This window comes from Cicer arietinum, chromosome 5, assembly GCF_000331145.2.
Source record: "Cicer arietinum cultivar CDC Frontier isolate Library 1 chromosome 5, Cicar.CDCFrontier_v2.0, whole genome shotgun sequence".
NCBI classification, from domain to species: Eukaryota; Viridiplantae; Streptophyta; class Magnoliopsida; order Fabales; family Fabaceae; genus Cicer; species Cicer arietinum.
Window position 1 is genome coordinate 78,659,647 of NC_021164.2, and position 27,854 is coordinate 78,687,500.

The 27,854-nt window shown below is 31.9% G+C and overlaps 4 protein-coding genes across 5 annotated transcripts in view; 3 read left to right on the forward strand and 1 right to left on the reverse strand.

Annotated features, from left to right (window-relative positions):
- Window positions 1-4,732: 4,732 nt before the first annotated feature.
- LOC101508766 (protein FMP32, mitochondrial) lies at window positions 4,733-8,015 on the reverse strand. Its single transcript, XM_004500712.4, has 7 exons — window positions 7,688-8,015; window positions 7,465-7,596; window positions 7,315-7,374; window positions 5,572-5,648; window positions 5,401-5,457; window positions 5,218-5,284; window positions 4,733-5,136 (listed from the first exon to the last, which is right to left on the reverse strand). The coding sequence occupies exons 1-7, from the start codon at window positions 7,871-7,873 to the stop codon at window positions 5,017-5,019; spliced, it is 699 nt and encodes a 232-aa protein (XP_004500769.1). The 5' UTR covers window positions 7,874-8,015; the 3' UTR covers window positions 4,733-5,016.
- A 937-nt stretch (window positions 8,016-8,952) lies between these two features.
- Window positions 8,953-15,027, forward strand: LOC101509083 (uncharacterized). 2 transcript variants are annotated; one of them, XM_004500715.4, is made up of 4 exons: window positions 8,953-9,113; window positions 12,560-12,771; window positions 13,044-13,136; window positions 14,119-15,027. In XM_004500715.4, exons 2-4 carry the CDS (start codon window positions 12,647-12,649, stop codon window positions 14,681-14,683), a joined length of 783 nt encoding a protein of 260 aa, XP_004500772.1. In that variant the 5' UTR covers window positions 8,953-9,113; window positions 12,560-12,646; the 3' UTR covers window positions 14,684-15,027. The 2 variants fall into 2 exon arrangements, with proteins under 2 accessions (XP_004500772.1, XP_004500771.1); XM_004500714.4 differs by lacking the exon at window positions 8,953-9,113 and adding an exon at window positions 9,132-9,379.
- A 976-nt stretch (window positions 15,028-16,003) lies between these two features.
- LOC105852186 (protein LATERAL BRANCHING OXIDOREDUCTASE 1-like) lies at window positions 16,004-19,001 on the forward strand. Its single transcript, XM_012715985.3, has 4 exons — window positions 16,004-16,302; window positions 16,969-17,216; window positions 17,835-18,162; window positions 18,652-19,001. Exons 1-4 carry the CDS (start codon window positions 16,078-16,080, stop codon window positions 18,886-18,888), a joined length of 1,038 nt encoding a protein of 345 aa, XP_012571439.1. The 5' UTR covers window positions 16,004-16,077; the 3' UTR covers window positions 18,889-19,001.
- Window positions 19,002-21,703: 2,702 nt separating this feature from the next.
- The window catches only part of LOC101504927 (zinc finger CCCH domain-containing protein 19), a 10,821-nt gene continuing 4,670 nt past the window's right edge, over window positions 21,704-27,854 (forward strand). The window contains exons 1-5 of the mRNA XM_012715984.2: window positions 21,704-22,851; window positions 22,962-23,041; window positions 24,717-24,901; window positions 26,163-27,078; window positions 27,169-27,296. Coding sequence (XP_012571438.1) covers window positions 21,971-22,851; window positions 22,962-23,041; window positions 24,717-24,901; window positions 26,163-27,078; window positions 27,169-27,296 — 2,190 coding nt within the window. The 5' untranslated portion in view covers window positions 21,704-21,970. The remainder of the gene's footprint in view (window positions 22,852-22,961; window positions 23,042-24,716; window positions 24,902-26,162; window positions 27,079-27,168; window positions 27,297-27,854) is intronic.

The following is a 27,854-nucleotide window of genomic DNA, read 5'->3' on the forward strand; positions in this document are numbered from 1 at the left end:
AATAAAATGCAAAATTATTTTAATTTATGTTATAAAATCATATGAAAAATTATTTTGTTATTTATATGATTGATAATAAAATTAATATTACCATTTCAAAAATCTCTAACTAAAAATGATTGAAATGAGATTAAAACTAAAAATAGTTTAACATTGTAACTTTTACAAATGTAAATGATTAATTTGATACAAAAATCAAATTAAAATAAACAAATTTAAATTTTCTTGTAACTTAAATGACTGCACAATATTTTTTTTTCAAATGGACGTGTAAACTTATAATCAATCTAAACTCAACTTGGTGCCTATCTTGTCTTTCATTCATGTCTCTATTATTTTTAAAATAAATTAATGAATGATTTGATAAATGATCTTATAGTATTTCAATTACACTCATTTATAGCTACTTAATTTTAACTAAAAATAAACAAATCTTCCACTCTTCATCAAAGTCCTTCGCTCAAACATACCTCGACCTTAAATTTGAGATTGAGGATAGGTTACATAAGACCAAAGGAAACCTGAACAGTGAGAACTTCCTAGTTTTGTTGAAATGGTTTGTACTTCGTACTTTTGTAGAGTGTTCGTATATGCTTGGCTCATAGAGAAAACCTTAACTCATACCTCATATATACTTGGCCAATTTTTATTGGAATTTTAAGCTCCCCCTATAACTAAAATACTTATCCGGTGCTACAATGAATAACTAATCACTCTAATCTTACGTGGCTTCTTTCACCAAAAGAAGAAAAAAACCTTCTAATATCAAAATTTTCTTTTGCCAACTTGAAACTTTGACCTTCAATTTTATCGTATTACAAATATAAATAAAAATAAAAATATATTTGACTTAAAATTTGAGTTAAACACATTAATTTTTGTTTATATTTCTCACCAAAAATATCGTAATAAGGTGCTCTAAAGACTTTTTATTATTGTTTGTTTGAAAAAAAATTATTAAAAAAATGATATTCATATATTTAAATTAAAAAAATACATTAATCGAACACAAGTTCAAATTAATTTACTGAAAAGCTTGAGAATTAAAATTAATAGAACTATATGTATAATATAATATTTAGGTATTCCACATTTCCATTTTGATTTTTGCCATTGTGGATGACAATTAGCCAACGACACATTTTTTACAAATATATATACTATTACGACCTTAACGACACTATATATCTCTTAAAAAATTTCTTTGTCCATTTATATAAAATTATCTTTGAATTTTTAAATGCATTAATTATTTTTAACTAATTAACTCCTATTTTAATTTACAACTATTTTTATAACTAACAATAAATACTATAATAAAAAACATCAATTAATTTTCTTTTTAAAAAAATAATACTAAAATTATTAATAAATTTAATATTACCATCAACTATGTTAATTCTAAGAGTTTGATTAATGGGGTCCAATATATATTATATTGCTTCGGATGTTTACACTTGTTTCCAAATACCAGTATAGGCAAGAGTCTCATCATATATATACTTTTTCTTGGTCTTAGTCGGAATAATTCCACTTGCACAAGTGGAAAAGATCTTCGAGAGACGAAATTCTATATTTGGTATTCTTGAGTCAAACAAAACTCAAAAACTAGTTCTATTTTACATTTATAATAATATCATACATATCCTATTTTACATTTAGTGCATGTTAAAAATAAATAATTTAAGCAGTATATAGATTAGAGTGAAAGATAAATCTGCACATAAAAAAAACTTGAATTTTTTAATATTTGATTTCAAATACATCAATTTTTTGTTGATAAGAGGATACATGAACTCACATAGAAGAAGCATGCACTTAGGAAATAATAAGAATATGAAAGCAAACTAAAACAAAAGCAGAAAAGGAGAACAAAAAGATGAAATGAATGAGAAGAAGACAAATATGTTTAAAGTAGGTTAAAGTAGAGGGAGACAGAAGCCACTTCTTTTCGGGTAAAATTAAGGTTCACTTTTACGTAAGAGAATTAAAGCAAGCAGCAGAAAGAAGCCACTTATCTTAATCTTTTTTTCTAGAGGGGAACAAAGGTCTTCTTCCTGGGGAACCAATCTACTTGCCATTTGAAAATTACTCTTTTTCATTTTATTGGCACATTATTAGAAATTAAAAAAAGGATCTGACTTTGTCAAAATTCAAGTCCATTTTCAGATATTATGTGTAAATTGCATATATACGAGGGTATATATGGTGGGAAATTCTGCTCACACATATGGATTCTTTTACGACAACATACACTACAAATAAAAAACGACAACTTATGTAGAATAATACTTTTTGTATGTGTCCACAAAAATGTATCAACAAATATATTTATTATCTCAAATAAAATTATATTTATTTTTAAATTCACCTTAAATTGTGTATCATTCTCATGATCATTTAAATATTTTGGATGTTATATTCTAGTCAAAAGAGTACAATTTTTAAGAATAAAAAAAAATTAAAGTTAAGGGAATATTATAAATAAATAAAATGTTCAAGGCATGTTATGAATTTTTTTTTTTACCTCCTCACCAAGTAGAGATATTATGCTATTGGGTTGGATGCACAACTTAATAGCCAACCCTAATCACTTTACAAACTCTTTTACTCTTAGAGTTACAAGAAATGATAATAATTTTACAACAAAACTCTCTCAAGTGTTTTTTGATATACACATTTGTTCTTGAATGAAATAATAGAACACTTCGCAAAATTTTTTATTTATAGGAGAAGAGTTTGACTTCTTTTAAAAAGAGATTAATACTCTACAATTTCAACGATTTTAAAAAATTGCAATTTTATTCGTCTAAGTTGAATACGCAGATATCAATGATCAAAGTTTAAGTTTTTAAAATACTCATCCTCTTTTTTCAAACAGTAAAATTTCATACTTTAAAAATTTGAATTAATTACTCCCAATAATATACTATATACGACCGGTGTTTGCACACATGAGACCATAGTTATGCATCACTCAGGAGTTAGGATTATACAAATTGTTTTGGCCAAAGCAAAGCGGAATAAGAAGCTAAAAAGTAAGAATAAAAGATGCTACATTGATTGTTTAACCAATTGTCTTGACAGAGGTCTATGTGCATGATTAAATTGGTGGTGCATTTAACATAATCACAACGAATCAATGTGATTTTGATAACAATTACACTTTTGAGCATCAATGAATTTAAGTCCATGTGATTATTTTAAACACATTATAATTCTAAACATACATCAAATAGTTTCATAACCATTTTGCTAATCTGAAATCCACTCGAATTAGCTCACTTGTGACTTATCAATAAATTGATAAATGAATAGTATCTTACGTATTAAAACCCTAGCAAGAACAAGCATTATCCAATTTTTTCTTACCTTTTCAGTCGAACTACATATTATTAGAGACCTTTTTATCTAAGAATAGGATAGTTAAGACAAAAAAAAAAAATCTGAACAGCTTTTATACCAACTTCAAATCACATTTAAGATAAATGAATAGGTTTAATTACAGTTTTGGTCCTCTTATTTTTGCTGAATCACGAAAATAGTCCCTCTATTTTATTTCTCCCCAGTTTTGGTCCCCAAAACAGAATTTTGGTCTAAAATTTGATGAAGTGTCATTTTTTAAAGTTGCACTACACCATTAATGATAATAGATTTCAGATATAATTGTTGCACAACGAGATCTTAAGGCATGATATGACTTAAATAAACGTTAAAAAAAATGAATTTTTTATCAAATTTTGAATCAAAATTCTGTTTAGGGGGACCATAACTTGGGAGAAATAAAATAAAATGACTACTTTCACGATTCAGCTAAAATTGAGAAACCAAAACTACAATTAAACCTAAAATATATTCATGTCGATCTAACCAAACTCATTTCAGTTAGAAGTTAGAAGTCAACGGTTAAAAGTATTCCATCTAATATAAAATAGAAGACCACATCGGCAAAATATAGGTAACAAGAGTTAATGTACAACTTACATTAATTTAATCAAAATCATTATAAAAATTACCTTCATTTTTTATTTCAGCAAAACAACCAAAATTTTCTTCTGCTAATGTTAAAAATTTATCTCTCTCCAGTTTATACATATTAAGACTTAATTAAATTTTTAACATAAAATATAAAATTCAAAGAATGAAAAAGAACATGATACGTAAAAACTAATTTATGCCTTCTCCAACAATCTGATTAAAGAATATCTATCAATCACGCTTTCAAAGAAAGCAATGACTGCACGGATCTTCTAACGAATCTATGCTATTATTTCTCATTTTTTGATTGAGTTTTATTTAACTTAGTAGCTTCTTCTTTGAATACTTTGTTAGCTGATAGTGTAAGGGGCTGTGGTATGCATCTAGTCAGGAGGTTACTTTCAATTTGATTTAGTAGTATGCATATTTTGTATCCTGTTTCTTCTAGTCAGGAGGTCGACCCAAAAACTCAGCGAGGCTACTTTCTCCACCATGAACAGTAATATGAATCTGAAAAATCCACCCAAAATTACATGTCCGATTGCATGCTTCCGGATAATTAGTGTCGTCCAGAAGCATAATTCAGAAATATGGAGTTTTTTTAGTAGCTAAGAGCGGGAGGAAAGTAGCACCCAAAACTCAGTGTATACAGCCCTTTAAGTCTCAAGAACAGGGTTGCAAATAGCTAGAAGGTTGACCTAGATAATTCAGAAAGTACACTGCTTTGAAAAAAATAAAATCAACGCTTTCAACATCAAGACTTAAGAGTAATTTATCCTCATATTCCATTGATAACAATGATGTTTCAATTTCTTCCATTAAGCTTCTAATCAATAAATAATAATCTCGTCTACTTTCTGATTGGTGCAATTCAATCACAACTACCAAATTCAATCAATTTTAGGTTTTAATCAGGACAGGGGGACACTACACATGAAGTTGAGGGTGATTCTGGGAAATTTACCCAAAAATGTTACAAATGGAACTGCAGGTCTTGTAGCAATGGAAAACAAGGTGCTCCTTTGATTTCATGGAAGACTACAATATGACGCGGATCACGGCGAGACCCACTGCAGATATAGAGACAAGGGTACCTATGCAGTATTTGATCACATCATACTTTGCAGCTTCTAATTGGGCTCTCAATGCATGGATTTCCTGAAAGCAATACAGACTTCAACACAAACTGAACGTTCTCCACTCCAGTAACAACTAATAAATAAACAATCATAAACTTACCCGATCAAGTTTATTTGTCAAATTGGTGGTTTCAGCATTTTGATTAGCAAGCTCATCCCGAATGCGTCTGTGATTAGATTTGAAAATAAATAAATGAGATGATAACGTAAGGTCAAACCAAAATAAGGCTACTATGTCAATAGTGCCACAAAAGTAGAACTATGTTTTCAGTTTTGCACTTACCCTCTTTCAAGATTCAAGTCCAATCGTTGCCCAGCAGTGACTTTGTCAATCTCATATCTGTCACAGACAATCAATAAATAATAATATACATTATAGTACAATCTTAGTGAATGGAAATCAAATTTGCTTCAGGTGGAAAAATATTTGTGTATAAAACGCCAAGGTGCAGACCTCAATTCACTTCTCATCTTATCTATGTCATTACGAAGCTTTTCGGTCTCGCGTTGCAACAGAGAAAAATGATGTTCCTGCATCACCAATCAGCAAAAGGATGACTTAAACTTTTGATGGAAAATTGAAATTTAACAATTACAATATCTCGTCCCGTCTTCTCAAAAGTAGATCATATAGCTAAAACCACAAGAAAAGTTCATAGTATGCCTATATGGCTATACGATAGTTACTGGTTTATTTTTATCATTCATTTTTTGGATAGAATATGCCTAGACATCAGTTGAGATGCTGTGGTAACACATCGACTAATGAGCATCTAAATACACAAATGGCTTCAAATAAATTGACACCAAATCCAAATTCCACAAATTTCATCTTTATTTATAAATCTGGGTGAGGTATTCGCAACAAGAACCAGAACATTTGATTTCCATCAACAAAGCAATTGAAGATTAAGAAGTTGAAACCACTGAAAGATATGCTTCTGCAGCAGTTAACCTCAGCCAAACACCAACCCTATTCCTCTAATTTCCTACTGAATCTAAGTTTTTCCTCTCTTTGTAAAATGCATCTTCATTTAATGTCTTGTTTAGGAAGATAACAGTGAAGTCTGCACATAATGCATTTGATAGGGTCGGTGCAATCACCTAATAGACACAGTGAACCCCATGCCAAGAACCAAAGAAAGAGAGAATTTGTACCAACACCGTATTAAATAGCACATCTAAAGTTTAAAACCACAATTTTGTTGCTTTTTATGATAGTGATAAACTGAATAGCATGTTTTAGATCCTTTATTTGGAAGTGATTTTATTCAGAACTGACTAAAGGGATGGACAAAAAAAAGCTGAAAGTAGTTTATTAGATACTTGATATGGTGATGAAAAAGGTTTAAAGGTGTTGCAAGTGTCCATTAGTCCATTACTAAATAGTTTTAGTCAGTTAACAGATTTATATTTAGTCATGCACGAGAACGTTTGACTAATCTTCCAAGACTTCAAGAATTTTAGTAGGCTACACTCTACACGACATGTCAAAATTTGATGTCTCATCCTCAATGCTAATCCTTCTATTCGATAGATACAGTAAAAACAAACTCCAACAATATATCATCACTCATATAATCCTGTTACAAAATTTGTTGAATGTTATGGAAAAGTAAATTAAAATTTATTGGTCTTTTTACAGGAACTTTCACAAAGACCGGAAGGAGTGTGAACCATTGGATAATAATATTCATTCTTAGTTCTAACTAGCAAACTAGGAATTCATTTGTCAGTGTGTAGAAATTCTATCTATTGCAGACAACAACCCAAACTCAAAAGCTATTGCACGTTTGATATTCGATGTTTGATAAACAGTGCAAACAAGTGCTTATGGTGGGTTTGACACTTCCCCGAATCCCGCCATGATAGGAGCTTTAAAATAGCACCACAAGATTGCTGTTTGTTTCCTTAAAGGTGTCCCTAGGGCACTCATTTGCATAACCCTTCAAGTTTTAATGGTTCCAAAACTTTCAAAAACAGCCAAAAGTTAATGTGCAATGTAAAATCCTACAGTCTCTAGCAATTCCTAAGTACTATTCAATGGTTAAGGATAAATAAATTGTAATTGTAATTAAAAACATATACTAGTACATAAATAACAAAAGAAGAAACTGTTAAATATAATTCGAGGCTCAATTGTTGTCTTAAATGAACTCTTAAGGCCAATTCCATATAAATACGAATACAAATATACCTGAGAACTTTGCACTTCAGATTTAAACTTGGACAGATTTGATTCTTGCGTCATCTCTGACTAGAAAAATAAAAAAGCAAAAGCATAAGTTACCAATGGAAATGAATAATAAGTTAATTGAGGCGTGATATGAAGAAAAAAATAGGTAACCTTTTGCATTTCGGATTTTGAAACGAAAGAATGAGCAACATTTTCCAAGCTATCATTTAGAACTTCAGTGATTGCGGAAGTAATCGCCTCGGCTTGTTTGGAAGGGAGACCATTGGCCTCTAAATTCCGTACCTAGGGAAATAAAATGATTCCAACATCCAAAATCCAAACAAATAATAATAATAATAATAATAAAATGAAATAAAAGAAAAATAATAATTACAAGTGCAAGTGTATCGACGAGGAATGCGCGCTTAACGTTGGAATTGACGGCTTGTGAAACATGCCTGGTACTAGAAGAAGTAGAAGGGAGTAAAGAGCAGCAGTTAGCGTTGGTGAGGAGAGGTTTCGAAGCAGAAGCAGAAGCAGAAGCAAAAGCAAAAGCAAAAGCGCGTTTATACAACGCCATCCAGTCCACTCCGAAAAATGTAAATAAATAAAATCGGAAACGGAGAGCAAAAAGAGACCAGAATTGAACAGTGACCACGCACGCCTTTCTTTTAACTATATTGATACTTGCTTGCCCCAAAAGCCGCTGCCCGCTGCTGCATCATCATCGTCACTATTATTATTATTAAAATTAATCGTAAATTTACTCTCTATTGTTTTTCTATTTTCAATAACAATAGAGATACTCTTTAATTTAAATAACGTGTTTTATAATAATAGAGTGATCAACATTTATTAAATTATAATAAAATTTTAATAAATTAGTAATTATCATTAATTGAAAATATGTCTGTTATATATTGTAAGGTAGTCATATTTTTAAATAAAATAATCAATTTTAAAATATTGTATTTTTTACAAGTTTTTAAAAAATAACAAAAATATAAAATTTTATAAATCATAAAATACCAATTTTTTTTTTAAATCTATAATAGATTTTAAGTTTTGAATATGTAAAATAAATTTACATTGATAGTATATATAAATTAAATTTTATTTTTAGATAAATTTAATTTATATGCATCAACAATATATATGATTTTATACTTCTATTTATTGTAACTGTTCAGTCATTTATAAAATTTAAAATTTTGTAAATTTTTTGTATAATGTTATAAATATATCCTAAAAATTAATCTTTCAAAAATTTAAATGATAACACATAAATTATCTTAATAATATGGATCATATTTATTAAATTATTGTCTAATAAAAAATTTATTAAAACTAAAAATAAAAGATATATATATATATATATATATATATATTCAGATAAAACAAAAATTTATTTAACAATTGAAAACTATCAATCAATTTATATAATATCACAATTTTAAGTATATTTGTTTCGATATTATTTAAGCTACAGGGAAATATGTTTGTTTCAAGTTTTACTTCCATTTACTAGAGAAATATTTTAATTGAGAGATTACATTAATTAATATTTTTATATTTTAAAAATAATAATTTAATTAATCTTTTTAGTTTAATAATGAATTAAATTGTTACTTTACAGGTTTAAAAGAATAAATTGATCCACAGTTACCTTTTGTCCGTGACTCGAAAATCATGACTCAACAAATATAAAAAGCAAAAAGAAATTGTGTGCGGCTGCTGTAGATCGCACGTTAGATCTGATTATCTTTTGTCTTTTCGCTTCAACTCCGTTCATTTCCGTCGAAGCTCTGTGTGGCAATAAGGTTCTTTCTTTTTTAACCCACTTTCTTTTTCGTTTTCTATTTATTTATTAATTAATCGTTGTTTCATTCCGATGTAACTATTTGATAGGCTCAGGGTTAGATAGGATTACCCGATTAGGTTTAGGATTAGGGTTACGTTCAGATTTGCTTACGATCACCTTCATCCTCACTCATTTCTTGTGACTCGAGGGTTGCGTTTCACCTCTACGTTTCGATTGTTAACGTTTTCGTACTTCACAGGGTTTCGATTCAAAATCTGAAAATAGGTATAATGTTGGGAGGTGACAGATTTATATTTGTTTTGATGTGTGATCCTGTAGCAATGTTTGTAATGTGTGGTAAGATTGATGATTTTCATTGTGTCTATGAAAACAAATCTGCAATTTTTGTTTTGCTTATCACCCCCTGAGAGCTCTCTTAGTTGGTTTGCACATTGCTTTGTTCATAGTAGTATTTATTTTCCTGCTTTGGTTATTACTCTACTAAAAGGAATGAAGCTAAATTAGTAAAAATTAAAATGTTTTTGTTGACAATTACGTGAATAAGTTATAGCAGAGGTGGACTGTGGAAAGATTAAACGAAAATAAAATCTCTTAATGGGATTTCAAAGTCACTTACAGTCCTAGTCTTTTTGTGAAATTGAAGCACTCACATATTCACATTATAAGATATCTTTTTGCACGACACTTCAAAATTTCATCATTCCTAGATTTATAGTTTGAGTAGCTTCCTACAAATTACGAAAAGTGCATCAGCTTATACTATTAAAACAATTCGCCTGTTCCGATATTTTATAACAGTGTTTCTAAACAGCTGCTTGAGTGATAATTGTCTCAATGTTATGTGTAATACATGGACCAAATACAGAGACTCGTGTGATGGTTGCAATAGAATATGATCCTTTGTTTAACCGTGTTGCTAAAATTTTACTAAATCCACACAATGGATTTGTGTTGTACTCTACTAATATTTAGGCCCTGTTGAAGGAATTTCCGTTCTTAGCTATAAACATGACATTCAAATTAATTGAGTTGTAATGTTGAATGGGTTATATGGGTCCCGATTAGCTCCTAATCAATGCGAAGATGCAGTTCTATTATTTGAGGAGGGAAAAATGATACCTATTGATGACTAGTTGACTATGACTTTTATGTTATCATATACTTTTTTGGAAAATGATAATAATCAATTTGTGATTTGGATTCTTTTTGGATATGATGCAGTCTTGTGTCCCAAATGTGGTCTGCAAGCTTACTGGCTACCTCTATACTCCATGCTCTTGATTTCTCTCTTCATCTAACCTTATATATTTCTCTCTGAAAATAGTTGTTGAAGTATTTTAATGTAAGAGGTTGCGATGATAAAATGTTGTCAAATAGCGGCGCTTTAGCGCTATAGTATAGTGGATTTTGATGAATCCGCTATGAAAACCGCAACGCTATCCTATTTGCGCTATTAGGACAATAGCGGCCACTATTCCAATTTATGCAGGTCGAAAATTGAAATAGTGCCAATAGCAGAAAAAAAGAGAATTTTAGAGGTTTTTAAAATAATAAAACTGAAGATTTTGCATGAGCGCCAAACATAGCCTATTTTTATTATAGAAAAACTAAAGAGTTAGTGAGTATTACTCCTATATTCTTTGTAATATGTATACCTTTCAATATATAAGCTAAGCTATGGCTCCATTCCCTTTTTTATTTGTATGCAACATGCCTCTTTTTATATATAATTTACTTATTTCAACCTCTATGCGGCCTCCACTATTTGACGGCAACGCTGTCCGCTATTTCACATAGCGGATTTTTGGCGTTTCACTATTTTCTGCAATCTGCTATTGATAACACTGCTGTAATAATGATAGTTCAAGATGCACCAATCATTTCCAATGACAATTGTAGCTGCAATCACCATATGTGTATCTCATAGTTTTTCGAAGGTCAAATTCTATATTCTAATATTCAATCCCTCTAAAAGAAAAAACTATTCCTCAAAGCTATGCCTCCAAATGACTTTCTATCTATCTGAATCAATATCATGGTAAAAAAACGGTGAGGCTAGAGCATTTGGAACATGAAGTTGGGCTAGGATGAGTCATCGCTAACATAAGTCACCATTAGAATGATCATCAAAGGGAATAGTAGCTACTAATATGATCAATTAGCGATAAAAGAATTGCATGGTAGACACCAAAAAGGAAGCAAACAATAGAATAAAGCCAAATAATATCATCTTTGTGCTTCAAGCATCACCAAATATAACCCAAGAGAGCCAAACAACCTTGTTGAGGAGGTCAATGGAGGTGACATTTGACAAAGGCCAGGGTTCACTTGTGTGCAATGTTGGACAAGGAGGTGATAATTTTGAGTAGAAGGTAGAATGGCGCGTAATGCGCTGCAAATGTCTGTTAGAAAAAAAGTGGCAGCGACAAAAAAGGCCAATTGTAAGAAACAACCATGTAAAAATTCAAATAGTTAGAAAACTTAGGACCAAGATGTCAAAGACGGGTACAATTGAAGGTGAAAAGGTTGACGAACACAATGGCATCATCAATGATGTTAGCGACATACGGATTTCATTCGATGGAGAAGGCAACAAACACTGACATGGCATGGGAACTTGTTGTAGAAAATATGGCGTCAAGTTTTCGTCATATAGTAGATCGGCGATGCGTTTGACAGAGACCATACTGCTTAATCAGATGGTGATTCTTGCTCTTACTAGAAATGCAATTTTATTTGTTTTTCATGTGACCCAAAACTTGAAAAAACTTTAATATAGAAACTTCCAAACAACCTAAAGTTCCAAAGATGAAAGACCTAACAAGTCATACTTTTGAGAGCTTGGCATATAGTTCAATGAGGAGGTTATTGTTTTGATGCAATGTTGAAAGAGAGAAAATAGAGTTAAGAGATGCTTAAACAATGTGTCCTTACTACACAATTTAGGTAGGCGTTATGCAATAAAGATATTTCTATTCAGTTGTCATTACTAATGCAATTTAGGTAGGAGATTATATTCCTATTTACAAAGATATTTTTTAGATTTTCTAACACTTACGAGAAAAGCATTCCTAATGCCTCCAGATGAATTTCTCTGCGAATCTATGTTTTACCTTTATGAATGCAGTCAGTCTTCTTGGTCAGCTTAAGTTCCCAAAGGGTGGTGTGATATTCTTTCTTATGTTTTTCCAAACCTAGAGTTCATGCTATATTGGGAATATTATTATTTTTTCAAAAGTTTGTGAATAATAATATGACGAATGTCACAGAAACTGGTCATCAGATTTTGGTGTCTGAGTACAGTTACACGATTGATGCGAGATGGGTTGCTTTTTGAAATTTCATGTTCTATACTGTTGGAATTTTGGTTTTTATATTTTGAAGGGGAGGTGGGGGTTTGACTTGGCTTAAGGATGATATTGGATGTGGTTGTGATGTGGACAGGAGGCAGTGGCTGATTGTGTAGGTTGTGGTGGAGGTGGTTTTGCTGATCAGTTGTGGTAGAAGTTAAGAAAGAAAGAAAAATTGAAAATGAGTTCCGACAGCCGCAGCCGAAGCAGAAGCAGGAGTCGGAGCCCAGGGGTCCGTAAGATTCGTTCTGATCGATTTTCCTTTCGCGATGCCCCTTACAGGAGAGATTCAAGTCGGGGTTTCAGGTTTTTTTAACTATTTATTTGTTGTTTTCTTTTCCTACTCAAATGTACTGGTTAGGAAGGCTGAAGAAGATAGAATCTGTGCTGTGCTAGAAGAGGCTTTAAATGGTTATAGTGCTGTTTTATATCCTTAAGCCCATTTATTCACCTTTTTTATGATATGATATCTTCTTAATCCGCCTATTGTTCTGATCTGTTCTTTTTACCTAGCCAATTTTACATTTTGAACGTGTGAGCATTTCTCACAGTGGTAAAATAATTTGATTTTTTGTCAGCCGAGACAATTTGTGCAAGAACTGCAAGAGGCCTGGTCATTATGCTAGAGAATGCCCTAATGTTGCCGTGTGCCACAATTGTGGCCTCCCTGGGTATGGAATTCAATCATTGTATTTTTTTGGAACTGAGCCTGTTATTCTTTGTTGGTTTGCTTGCTCTGAACTATAGGTGTTTGATTTCATTAGTTGAAAGATTATTTAGTAAATTATTGGGTATGAGGGGGGCTGGTGGTTGGTCTATGTGCTGAATCTTTAATTTGGACCTTGCATAGTTACAGTTGATATTGGATATTTTTTAACAGATTCATTGCGTCAGTTCCATTTTGAACATCAGTTACACTTATTTTCTTAAATTTTGATACCTGGTAGCATGCACATGCCTTAATTACATTTCTTCGGAAAAAAAATGATCTGGATGAACCACATGCTTCCGTGTTGGTAATGTCCCCTTGAGATGTTCTGCCAATTCATTTTTTTTACCTCGGGGTGCTTAAGTTTTCTGCCTCTTAATTGGACGGTGGTAGACTTCAGGAATTCATGTATTATCATTCACCTTCTGCTTTTGTTTCTTTCTCAAATAATGTGGTTTTGTTTTTGTTCCGTGATAGTTTGTTCTTTTTCTTCTATACTGCATCTTCTTTCCTGCTGGGTTGGGAAAATGCTGATGTAAAATAATTGCTTTATACAGTATGTTATTGAAGTTTGCAGACCTTCAAGAAGCATCGGTTGTGTCGTGTCATGTCTGAAAAGATTGAAAAGAACAGCATGATTTGTCTCAAGTCACTTAATAAATAATTGCACCTCTACTTAATACAGCATGTTATCATTTTCTCTTTCACAATCATTCTACTGTTGACATTCCTTGCTTTTATTGGCACTTGGATCTTGGATAAATTTTAAGTTTGAAAAATAGGTTGTTTAAATTTTACTACAAAATTTGAAGTAAAAGAAAGTAAGTTGATTTATTTTAGAAGTCAGCTAATGTCAAATTGCTAACTATCTGATATTTGCTGACAAGTGTCATGGCTTGAGTCACATGTTTTTGTGATTGTTTTTTTCTTGTATGTTTAATCAGGCACATTGCTTCTGAATGCTCCACGAAATCACTGTGCTGGAATTGTAAAGAACCTGGCCACATGGCCAACAGTTGTCCAAATGAGGGCATTTGCCACACCTGTGGTAAAGCTGGACACCGTGCTAGGGAGTGCTCAGCTGCTCCAATGCCTCCTGGGGACTTAAGGTTGTGCAATAACTGTTATAAACAGGGCCACATTGCTGTTGAATGTACCAATGAGAAGGCTTGCAACAATTGTAGGAAAACAGGGCACTTGGCACGTGATTGTCCAAATGACCCAATTTGCAACTTGTGCAATGTTTCTGGACATGTGGCTAGACAATGTCCAAAATCCAATGTCCTTGGTGACCACAGTGGCAGAGGAGGAAGCCTTCGTGGTGGTGGCGGCGGGGGTGGTGGCGGTTATCGAGATGTTGTGTGCAGGAACTGCCAGCAATTGGGTCACATGAGTCGAGACTGCATGGGGCCATTGATGATTTGTCACAATTGTGGAGGTCGTGGTCACTTGGCATATGAGTGTCCGTCTGGTCGGTTTGTGGATCGCTACCCTAGTAGGAGGTACTAGTGTGGATGACAAGTTATGGATTATGGTTATATGGTTGTTTTTCAATGATTATCTCGCTGAGGACTGATTGTTGAATCTTGGTAGTGTATGTGTTTGTTTTACTCTTTTAACTTGGGGTGAGACACGACAAGGATCATGATGCCAATTATCGGCCATTCAGTGCTTATGATTGTGCTTGTGTTAGGAATAAGAATTTGCTGCCTCTTACAGGCGTGGTTTTGTGTTATGCATTCTGCTGCCTTAATAGGCTGTTTATTTTTATTTCTCTGATACAGGACAAGTTTTTATATGATTGAGGATGGAGTTTACAATTACATAATGTTATTAAGATGGTGTTTATTTCACGGATGCAAAATTATTCCTTTTACTAGCTAGGAATCTAATAACCACAATTTTATTCTTAAGTAGTTTTTCACAAAATTGTTCAGTTAACAACATTTAAACTCTTGGAAATCCTTTTTCAAAATTCCTTAAAATGACCAAAATATGTTTGGGTCAAGATTTTAAAATCGCGAGTGAAGTTGTGAAATCGAGCAAAATATTAGGTTTAGCTTTTATACATATATATGGGTGTTGTTCAGAGCAATAGGATTTGATTACCGTGATTGTCGACCATCCTCTTCGATCTATTTTCGACGGCTTGAAGAGGGCTATTGATGAGAGAGTATCCGAGTTTGAATTTTACTTAAGTGAACTTTCAATTATCATCATTCACTTGAAATTAAAGAGTTAAAAAAGTATACTGGCTAGAATAAATAAGATAATTCCTTAAAAGATAGATTTACTCGTAAAATTTTATTTTATTTATTAGTGACAATACAAGGTACGGAAAAATAATTACTTTTTTTTAAGAAAGTACTATTAAACTAGTCAATGATTGTTAAAGATGAATTTTTAAAGGAAATTTCTATTAATCTAAAAATGAATTTTGAAAGTACTTTATTTAGGTTTAATTGTAGTTTTGGTCTTCCAAACAGAATTTTGATTCAAAATTTGATGAAGTTTCATTTTTTTTAGGTTTATTTAAATCACACAATGTCTTAAGATTTCGTGGTGCAAGTACCTGAAATCTATTAATCATAAATGGTGTGGTGCGACTTAAAAAAAATGAAATTTCACCAAGTTTTAGACCAAAGTTCTGTTTGGAAACTAAAATGGAGGACTACTTTTGCGATTCAGTTAAAATAGAGAAACAAAACTGCAATTAAGTCTTTTATTTATGTTTAATCAAATTCAAGATTATTAGAGTTTCTTTCTTTAAAAAACCTGGGAGAAGAAAAAATACATAAAAAAAAGAACAACTGTTAAGGCAGCTTTGACTTCTGTGTATGTAATATATATTATTATTAAGATGGCAGAATCGGCGGGTTCAGTAGAGGCAGAGAATAGAGATAATGGGTAGTAAATCAGTGCAAGAGCTTGCGTTGAATCCTGAAAATCTGCCAAATAATTACATCTATGAGGATGGTGGTGTTGGATTTCGTGATGCACTTCTTCCTTCAGAATCAGATATTCATATTCCAGTTATTGACATTCACAACCTCACATCTCCATCTACAACACAACAACAAGAGCTTCATAAACTCCACTCTGCACTCTCTTCTTGGGAATTCTTCCAGGTCTCCTTTTACTTTTTTATTTATATAACTTCATTTTTCAACTATTATTACCTTCTCTAAACATTACACAATTAGTTCAATAAAATTTTGCGTGAATTGAATTCATAGAATTGATTTTAGTGTAAAAGAATTTAAGATAAAACTATTTATGTGTGAATATGATATGAAGTTAAGCAAATTTAAATTTGAGGGTAAAAATCATATTTAGAGAGAGAAAAAAAATAAATACTATTTTAAAGTTATAATTAATTGTACATGCAAAATCAAATATAATTGAGTAACTCTAATCCTGTCAAAATCAATTTTAAACCTTTAGATTCACCTTTGGATGAGTTAAAATTGATTCTAAATATGTAAAGTTGATTTTGAAATGCTTTAATGCTTGAGTGACATAGATTGAAATTCTATATTATAACGTGAAGTTATGATTTGCAATTTTTTATTCTAAACATGATTTTTATACACAAAAAATTATTGTTTAATTTACTTTTTTCGGTGAACATATCAAAATATAAACCATTTTATATTTATCTAACTTTTTGCAAAAATCAATTTTATATATTCAATTTATTCAAAATCAACTTTTTTTTGCACAGATCAACACACAAAATATTATATTTAGGGGCTGAGCTCCACTAATATTCCGAATTGTTTTGCCTGATTCAGGCAATAAACCATGGTATGACAAGCTTGTTTCTTGACAAAGTGAGGGAAATTTCGAAGCAATTCTTTGATCTTCCAAAGGAGGAAAAGCAAAAATATGCAAGGGAACCTAACGGCATTGAAGGATATGGAAATGATGTCATATATTCACAAAATCAAAGGCTTGATTGGACTGACAGAGTATATCTGAAGGTACAGCCTGAAGATCAGAGGAATTTCAAAGTTTGGCCCCAAAAACCCAATGACTTCAGGTATAAATTCTTATCACCACTAAGTTCTCAATAACACTGAATATTCTTTTGCATGTCTTGGATATTCCGGTAAGCATAAACTATTTATAATTTTTAAATATACTTAAGGTCTGTTTGAATTGACTTATTAGATCTTACGTAAATATTTGTGAGTCTTGCATAAAATATTTTTAGCTTATTTGCATAAGCTTTCCAGCTTATGAAAAAATTTATAGTTTACATAAAAATAGTTTATTTTATTTTATCTTTTATTATTGAAATAATTTATACATGAACATTTATATGATGATAAATGCTTATGCTATATTTAAAAAAAAAATAAGCTTATGCTATAAGTGCTCAATTAAATTGATTATCCAAATATAACCTTAATGTTGTTATTCTTGGACAAGGAACAGCCAATTTCCCCGTTGATTCCAAGTTTGAATTCAATAAGCAAATAGGGAGAGGTAAGAACAAATAGTTGTGTTGAACTTGCAATCTATGAGAGACTTTGGCTATAGAGCAAGTAGATCACTGTTATGGAGCAAATAGTTTTATTCTTCAGTGACAACTATTTGCTCTCTATTAATTTGTACGTGAACAATATATTTCATTACAGTGGATTTCTCAATGCAGGAGTACTATACTACAATATACAGAAAGTTTAAAGCAGCTAAGTGAAGTAATTTTAAGGGCCATGGCAAAATCACTGAACTTGGAAGAGGACTGCTTCGTAAAAGAATGTGGAGAGAGAGGTTCAATGTTTTTGAGATTCAATTACTACCCTCCATGTCCTATGGCTGATCATGTTTTGGGCTTAAAGTCACATGCTGATGGATCGACTATAACTTTTGTGTTGCAAGATAAAGAGGTAGAAGGCCTCCAAGTCCTCAAAGATAATCAGTGGTTTAAAATTCCAATAATCCCTGATGCTCTCGTGATTAATGTTGGTGATCAAATAGAGGTAGGTAACAACTAATTAACTACTACCTCTGTTCTTTGTCTTGGGTTGTTTAAACTTTTTATTTTACTTCAGAACTCCTTTTAGAAATCTAAGATATAATAAAGTTTTGAATAATACTAACAAGACCCTCTCTAACACACTTTTCAACACACTCTCTTTGATTGGTTAAAATCCACATAGATCTTACCAAATTCATATTGGACCCACGTGATATGGCGGGACTTATGAGAATTTTAACCAATTAAATTGAGTGTTTTAGAAAGTGTTGTTAGCACTCCTCAATTGTTCTTTTTGGCAAGGAGGATATCTATATGCTTTTACTTTCACTGGTTGTGCACCTTCCTTTATGATAGCGGTGTTTAAATGGTTTTGAATACTCAATTAAGAGTGATTACACTTGTCTATAAAGTTAGTACAATACCAAAGCTTATCCATGATATATAACTGACATGATTGACACAACTTATTGAACTTGAATGTGATACACAGATAATGAGCAATGGAATTTTCCAAAGTCCAGTACACAGAGTAGTGATAAATCCAGAAAAGGAAAGGCTCTCATTAGCTATGTTCTGCGTCCCAGATTCAGAAAAAGAGATTAAACCAGTTGACAAACTAGTGAACGAGTCTAGGCCAATATTATACAGACCAGTGAAAAATTATGTTGAGATCTATTTCCAGTATTACCAGCAAGGGAAAAGGCCAATTGAAGCTTCCAAAATTTAAATATTGATGAAGCATGATACTTATCCAAATCTTGTAAAATCAAAGAGAATAAAAATAAACTAAAATAAAATGTGTGTATCGAAATAAAATAAATGTTTGATTTGTATGTGATAGTTTAAAAGGTGATTCATAGTTGCATTTGTATGCTATTGAAAAGTACATGAAGGCAAGATGATGAAATAGAAGCCAAATATAAATCCACTAAAAGAATGTAGCGCCGCGCATAAATCCCTGTTCTGGTTTGACTGCACCATCTATAACCCAACATTAGAGTTTTTAGTATACTTATTTCATCTTGCTCGTGGTCCAAATTGTGTTCCTCTTCGAAGAGCCTTTTTAGGTAGACTCTTCGATGAGGATGAGTTTTGTAGGAACAGAGGAGGTTTAGAAATGAAAAATAACGCTGAAGAAATTTGATTTACTAATAATAACAATTCTAAGCATATTATTAGAGTTAGTAAGTTAGCCTTATTAAAATTGATTTCGGAAATTTGATTTAGGAACTTTAGTGACGATGAAAAAAAACCTTAATTTGTAAATCTAATTAGGGTTAGTGTAAATAACAATTATTTTTTTATCTCAAATAATGTATAAATAACAATAATTATTTTTTATGGTTATATATGAAATAAAAAATTGTTTTTTTTTCTCTATAAATAGAATAATGTGGTATCCGCATATGTCATTCACTAATTGCCACATCAGATAAAAACTATAAAATTGGCAAAATAAATTATAATTATAATTAAGTATTACGCTTCAATTACTGAAAAAAATTATTGACTTCAACTAATTGCAAACACTTTGTTTTTAAAATAAACTCCCTATTCAAGCCACTAAGACTGGCCCCCTAACCACAATTACATCGCTATCATTGCAAATTCTCCGAATATTGTCCCTAATTTTTTTATAAAAATTAAACGTAGATTTTGGTATTTTATTGTATTAAATTTATAAAATTAATTCTTCTATTTTAAAACTGAATTTTTTAATTTATCACATTTACTATCATATTTATCCCCATCCATAAATGTTACCTAAAAATAGTTATTTTTAATTTAAAAAATGATGATGCTTAATCTTAATAGGTATTTTCTCTTCAAATTTACAATTTAGAAAATATATCACCATTTTGTAGTTAAAAATCACCATTCAAAAGGTAAACAATTGAGGTTGAAACTAAAATTGTAATAAATTTGATAATTGAGGGAAAAAAAAATTCAACTTTAAAATAAAAACTATTTTTGTAAGTGTAATGAAATGATGAAAAAAACATACAATTCTATTTATATTTTATTTACTTGAGAAACACAAAATTCTTAATTCTTTAATTTGAAAAGATTGATGTAAGTTTTTTCTTTTATTATTATTATTATTATTATTATTATTATTATTATTATTATTATTATTATTATTATTATTATTTTCTCTCTTATAGGTTTCTTCTAATGAGATAATTTTATTTGATACATGTTGAATATTAAATGTGGATAAGTCTTTTTATGTATGTTTTTTCTTAATAATGTCAAAAAACTTTTAAATAGTTTTAAAGTCATTTTTACATATATTTTTTTATTAATTTTTCTATAATTACTTGTATATGAATTGTGTATATATATTTTCTTTGTATTCAAAATTTTGGTTTTGTTAGGCAAGGTTTTGGTTAACAATATATTTTCGTAGCATAGCATGTCACACGACTAACAAATAAATATTACACTTCCAATGTTGAAAAATGAAATAACAAAATGCAGACACACAAATTATTGAAATAGTATACAACGATATACAGTTAAAATTTGAAAGCAATAGAAAGACCCAAAAATAATAGAAAAAGGAGACGGATTCTTCACGTGTAATAATCGATAGTAATATATTTTTTTTGAAATTATCATGAAAATAATTTTCTATCCATGGATCAAATTTTTAAATTATTTTTATACATGTATCTTCATTTTAATACAAGTAAAATTTCAAAATAATTGTATTTTTTAAGTATATGTATTTTTTGTAATACTTAATTCAATTTATAATATTGATACTGTATTTCGTCTACCAAAACCACTTATATTAAACACATAGTCTATATTTCCTAATTAGTTTTAGAATAATAATTTATAATATTTTTGAACTCATTCACCCAACTATTGAAACAGATTTAATCGGATTTTATTAATCATGAAAATGAACTCTTTTAAAGATGGAAAATTGTAACGTGGTTACTAAAAAGAAAAGTAGTCATTTAATGAGAATTTAATATCTTATGATTACTTCTATAACATGGTTACAATAATATAATAAAATATAATAAGTAACATTAAAATAAATGGTTATATAATTATTTTTGAAAATAAATAATACGCACAATCAATATAAAATTATTTATATTGACAATTAATAATAATTTGTTATGACAACAAAAATTACAATAGTTTAAATTTTTTTATAAAATATAATGGCACTAATAAAGGAGTTGAAATTGAGCATATGTAAAATAAATTTATATTATAAATATAACTTAATTTTAAAAAACATTTCGGTTTTTAGTTTTTAAACTCATATAATTGTATTTCTAGTTTTTAGGTCTGATTCGAGATTGCAATGAAAAATTAGCTAATAAAGATCACTTTAACTATGTCACTCTTGAAAGAAAAAAAAAAATTTGTACTACTTTGAGACATTCTCCGGTACACGTGAGCTTTCATGGCCCAACTACTTGAGGCCGCGTGGTATCGGGCCGAAAAATGACACGTATGGTAGAAAGTGGTAGCCCATAAATAATGCCGGGGCTCCGATTTTGAGTGATTAGGGCACAAAGGTAACGAAGCTTCAATGTAGCGAATTTTAATTTTAATTTCAATTCGAAGCAGTAATAAGAACAAGTAGTAAGGAATAGAATGGTAGTTTGATTTGTGTGATGTGTGACACAGACACCACAGAACACAGCAACCAAATAAAGAGACAAAGGAATCAATAAATCCCGTTTCGTTTCATTCATTTATAGTGTGATTCGAATATTGTTGCATTTAATTTCGAGTTCTTAATTTAATTAATATCACATCTAGGGATTTCAATTTTCACTATGGATGCCGAAGTCGATGAAGCTCCACGTAACCAATCTCCTCCTCCGCTTCAACAACCCTCCGATTTGTCACCTCCGCAGCCGCAGAACCTTCCAATCAATGGCGATATTCACGACTCTCTTTCTAATTTCCCCAACGACGGAGGCCTTAATGCCGAGATTACAGAGGAGACGAATGATGACGCCATGGAAACAGCGGTTGTTTTTGATCACGTGGTAACCATGGATGTCGGTGAATTGCATGTGGTGGATGGTGAAATTGTTGCGGAGGAGAAGGGGAATGATGGAACCGACGTTGATTTGGAGCCTGTGAATGTGGAAGGGGACGAACTCAATTTAAAAATTGTGGAGGAGGAGGTTCAAGTTAGGGAAGATAACACATGTGATGCTCCTTTGATGGTAGAGCAAGAACATCAAGGAGACGCTGAACAACAAGAGCAAGTGCAAGGAGAAGGAGATGGAGAAGGAGAAGGAGAAAGAGAAGGAGAAGGAGAAGGAGAAGGAGAAGAGGAAGTGGAAGGAGAACAACAACTTCACCATCAAGTAGACGATGAAAAACAAGAGCAAGAGCAAGAACAAGAAGAGGATGAAGAAGAAGGAGAGCAACAACATCAAGAAGATGATGAAGAACAAGAGCAAGAGCAAGAGCAAGATGAGGACGAAGAAGAAGAAGAAGAAGCTGATGGTGATGGTGGTTTTGCAGAAGATAAAGAGGTTGCTGAGGAGATGGAGGTGGTTGAGGAGGCGAGTGTTGGGAAAAGGAAGCGTGGACATGGGAAGAATTCAAAGTCCAGTGGGAGAGTTCCTTCGAGGAAAAAGATGGAAGAGGACGTCTGTTTCATTTGCTTCGATGGGGGTGACCTTGTGCTCTGTGACCGCAGGTGAAACTTCACACTCACTCACATTATGAGCTTTGTAATTCCATTCATTATGTTTATGTTTGTTTGTTTGGTAATTTCATTGTTTTTTATTTGATTGATCTTTTTATTAGGGGTTGCCCCAAGGCTTACCACCCTTCTTGTGTTAATCACGACGAGGCATTCTTTCAAACCAAGGGAAAGTGGAATTGTGGTCAGTTTACTTATTATGAGTCTCTCTTATTGTCTTCATTATGGTTTCCTTGCTATTTATTTCAAGGGTTAGTTAAGTGCTGGCTTTTACTTTTTAGTATCTGTGTTGTCTTTTGAATCTTTAGACTCTTCAAGTGTTGTTATGATAAAATTCTCATTCGGAATTTGGATATATAACATCAATTACTAGTACAAGTGTAGTGTAAGTAAATACTTATGGTTTCAAAAGTTGTGAGTTTGCTTCTACATGTCTTCCCCATATTTTTCTCAGAGACGGAGCCAGACTTGAATGTTAGAGGGGCACTACAAAAAACATTATGTGCATGAATTTTGCATGTGGTAGTGCGACTTTAGTACATGATAAGATCCTTGACAAAATTATCTTTTAGAATAGCTTGATTAAATAAAGAGTGCATTGATAGCATGGTTTTTTATACAAAATTTCCGAACTCAAATGATGAGCGAAGCAACGGTAAGTTTAAACAAAAGTCAAAATCTGGTTTGAATAGATTTATTCCAATAAATCTAAAAGCTAAACATGTAAACATATAATAAATCAGCATTGATCAATCTTGATCTCTAGTTTTGTTGTACCGGAACAAGTTGGCTCATACTCAATTTTATTAAAGCAGTGCATCTTTCATAATGATTAGTAATGATACTTACAGTATCAAAGGGCATCCCAGTGCATAAGTCTCATGCCAGATATCAGGTAAGGTCTGTGGAGGGTAGACGTATGCAAGTGTAGAGGTTGTTTCTAGGATTTGAATCGGAGACCTCCAGTTTACAAGGCATCAACTTTACCATTGTGTGAAGGCTCCAATTATAAAAATTGTTCTATTAGAAGCTTTAGAGCTATGATCAGTAGATGTGTGGATTGGGCCGACTTCCTTCCTAATGCTAGGATAAGCATGAGTTGTGAATGAAGATTAGATAAGCCTTTTGCTGATTTGAGGTGCTTGCCTCTGCATGATATTATGGAAGTTCGTATTACCAGGATGATCATGAATCAAGATGTTCCTTTGGGCCAATAAAGTATAACACCTGTTAATTAAGCGTTGTTAGGCTTCATAAAATTACTGCCAACAATTCTTGTTGGTGTCTGAATCATTCCTTGACAATCTAATGTATTGATATCGTGAACTAAAAAAAAGTCGGGATGTGGAGGTAGATCAGTCCCTTTCTTGGGATTTGCCCACATATCATTGTCGAATGATTGTTGGATACAAGGTGATTGATATCTTGATGCAAGGGCTCTTATTTATTACTATCATTGCCAAATACTTTAAGGAGGGAGTGCTGCTTTGTGAATGCTACACTTTTCTATGTTTTGTAGATTAAGTTAGAATAATTTTAAATATCTGATAAAAAAATCTTATGATAAATTTCAGTTATTAGTTTAGTAGATTATTTGCTAAGTGTAATAACTGCGTCAAACCTCAGTGTTCTTCAATTAAGATGCATACAAATTTTAATTTTTTCAATTGTTGTTCTCATTTTTAGTGTACCTTGTTTGCACAGTAATGTTTAAAGAAACAGTGGTTGGCATTGAATTTTTCGTTTGTGTTCAGAACATAATTGATTTTTTCCTGAATGCCCTAGTATTCAGTCTGCAAAAAGCATTTTAATATTTACATTTCTATACCATGTCTGACTTTCTACATCTTTGATCTTAGGTTGGCATATTTGCAGCAACTGTGAGAAGAATGCATTTTATATGTGCTATACATGTACATTCTCTTTGTGCAAGGGTTGTATCAAAGATGCTGTTATGTTATGTGTTAGGGGAAACAAGGGCTTTTGCGAGACATGCATGAGAACAGTAATGTTGATTGAACAGAATGAGCAGGGAAACAACATGGTATATCTTCTGTTCTTACCCTATTTATTGTCAGATGCAACATATATGTGTTTTGAGCTGATAAAGTGTTGATCCATCTACACTGCTTCAGTTAGTTGAGGTGGTAGTCATCATTGGTTTTTTATATTTACTTCTCTTTTTTCTAACTTCCTTTTGTTTTTTCTTGGGCTACATATTTGGACTATTAAGCATACCTGTGCTTGCATTCACGGACAAGTGAATCTGGTCTCTCATATAGGATAGAGATCTAGAAGTGTCAGATTTTTATTTAAGAGATCTAGTCAAGATTAAGGTTCTATACATGCTTACGATGTCAAATGGTTCACTTGAATCCCCTATGTGTAACATTTGGGAACATTCTTTTATGGTGCAAAACATTGCTGTAAGGGATCCAAACTTAAGATTATTAGCAATGAAACAAGCATGTGTTGTGCCGACGGCTCAATCAATGGGAAAACGTCGCGTGGCTGCCGGTTGCGGAGACAAGGTGCAACCAGTTGCGAAGGTGACAGAAATAATAAATGCAGTTGCTGGATTGAATGTAGAAGATCAACACCTAGCACAGTACCCAGATTCTACAAAATACATAGTTTCATTTAGTTTTTTCTTTTTGAAATATATACTAATGCACTTTAAATTTCCAAAGATGAATCAATAGGCATCAATCTGTATTTCTCACAGAAGTGGACATGAACGAAATAGAAGGGTAGCCTTTAATGAAATATTGATATTATTTAATGCCAATCTTAAGTGCCAACACTAGAAGGTGTCATGGTAAACAAGTATATGCAATAAAAAATGTTGCCTATGGAGAAAAATGAATTTGGAAGAACGATGTTTAGTGGTGTATGGCCCAACTTAGCAGGCATTACGTAATTTTTCTTTTATTTTCTAACCAACACCAGGTGATGCTAGAATTACTTTTCAGCTAGAAGATTTAAATTTTAGGGGAATGTAATTTTACTTGTAGGAGTGCCCAACTTTGAGGGGAATGCAATATAAATAGTCCAGAATCCTGATGAAGTTTTTCTTGTTTCATTAATGATTATTGCAAAGGTTTTCTCACTGATTTTGGTTTCTGCATCCATAAACCGCATAGTATTTATACATATCCAACTATCCCACACCTACAGGAACTACAAACCCAGCAACAATAACTACATAGACCACTTTAAAGATAAAATGCAAACATGCGAGTTTATAATGTCATTAATCAGGGGCACCTACTTCTATAATTAGTTATTTTTCGTGGTTGGTGCAGGTACAAGTTGATTTTGATGACAAAAATAGCTGGGAATATCTCTTCAAGGATTACTATGTAGATCTAAAAGGAAAGCTATCTCTAACATTTGATGAACTCAGTCAAGCTAAAAACCCTTGGAAGGGATCTGATATGCTTCCTTCTAAAGAGGAATCGCCAGATGAACTTTTTGATGCCACTAATGATAGAGGATCAGATTCTGATAGCTCATATGTGAACGCAGATTCGAGTCGACCTAAAAAAAGGAAGTCCAAGAAACGGGCAAAGTCTCGATCCAAAGAAGGGAATTCATATAGTGCAGTGACAGCGCATCGTGCTGATGGGACATCTACAGAAGAAAGCACTGAGTGGGCTTCAAAGGAGCTTTTGGAGTTTGTTATGCACATGAGAAATGGAGATAAATCTATGTTGTCACAGTTTGATGTGCAGGCTCTTTTGCTAGAGTATATTAAAATAAATAAGCTTCGAGATCCTCGCCGAAAAAGTCAAATCATTTGTGACGTGAGGCTTCAAAATTTGTTTGGTAAACCAAGAGTTGGACATTTTGAAATGTTAAAACTTCTTGAGTCCCATTTCCTTATCAAAGAGGATTCTCAGGCTGAAGATCTCCAGGGGAGTGTCGTTGATACTGAAATTAGTCATTTGGATGGTGATGGCAATGGCGATGCATTTATGAAAGCTGGAAAAGATAAGAAACGTAAAAGTCGTAGAAAGGGCGATACACAATCTAAAGTTGATGATTATGCGGCTATTGATAATCATAATATTAATTTAATTTATCTAAGGCGCAATTTAGTGGAAGATTTACTTGAAGATACAGAGAAGTTTCATGATAGTGTTGTTGGTTGTTTTGTGAGAATAAGAATTTCTGGTAGTGGTCAGAAGCAAGATTTGTATAGACTGGTTCAGGTTGTAGGTAAATATTTGTACACCACTAACTTTCATACTATCATCATTTTGCATTATAGAAAAAAACTTCATACTTTTTTTTTGTTATCCTGGTCAGGTACATGCAAAACAGCAGAGTCATATAAAGTTGGTAAAAGGATGACAGATATCTTGCTAGAAATCTTAAATTTAAACAAAACAGAGATTGTATCAATGGATATCATCTCAAATCAGGAGTTCACAGAGGTGATTAAATACATAGCAATTGTTACAGATGGGACAATTGATTTTTACAGTATTTTCTTGTGAAAATAGTATCTTAACCTGTTTAAAGCTTGCCATGATAAATAGTCATTATAGACCACTATTTGACAATCTACTTTACTTCTTACCGGTTGCTTCAGTTGCTCAAAAATGAATCCGAAGAAGTTGAGCAATGATTTACATAACCATGAGTAAACCCTTGAGTCGGTCCGCCAAAGATTAGCTTGAGTAACCTGCTATCCTCGTAAAAACTTTTATGATTGAAAACGAAGGGGGGGAAAGGATGGAAGGACAGTCCTCCAACTTGAGTGAGTGATATGTTTTTTTATCATAATACAAAATCCCTCATACTGGTGGAACTCTAAAAATATATTGAAGAATTATTTTGGAGGGTATTGAAGGGCTTAGAAAAATTCTCTAGATCGTTTTCACCTACTTCTAATAATACCAATTAAAAATATATCAATCATAGCATACCCTTCTCAACAAACACTCTCAAATCGAGTGAGAAATTTCTCTTGTTCCCCTGCTCTCCCCCCC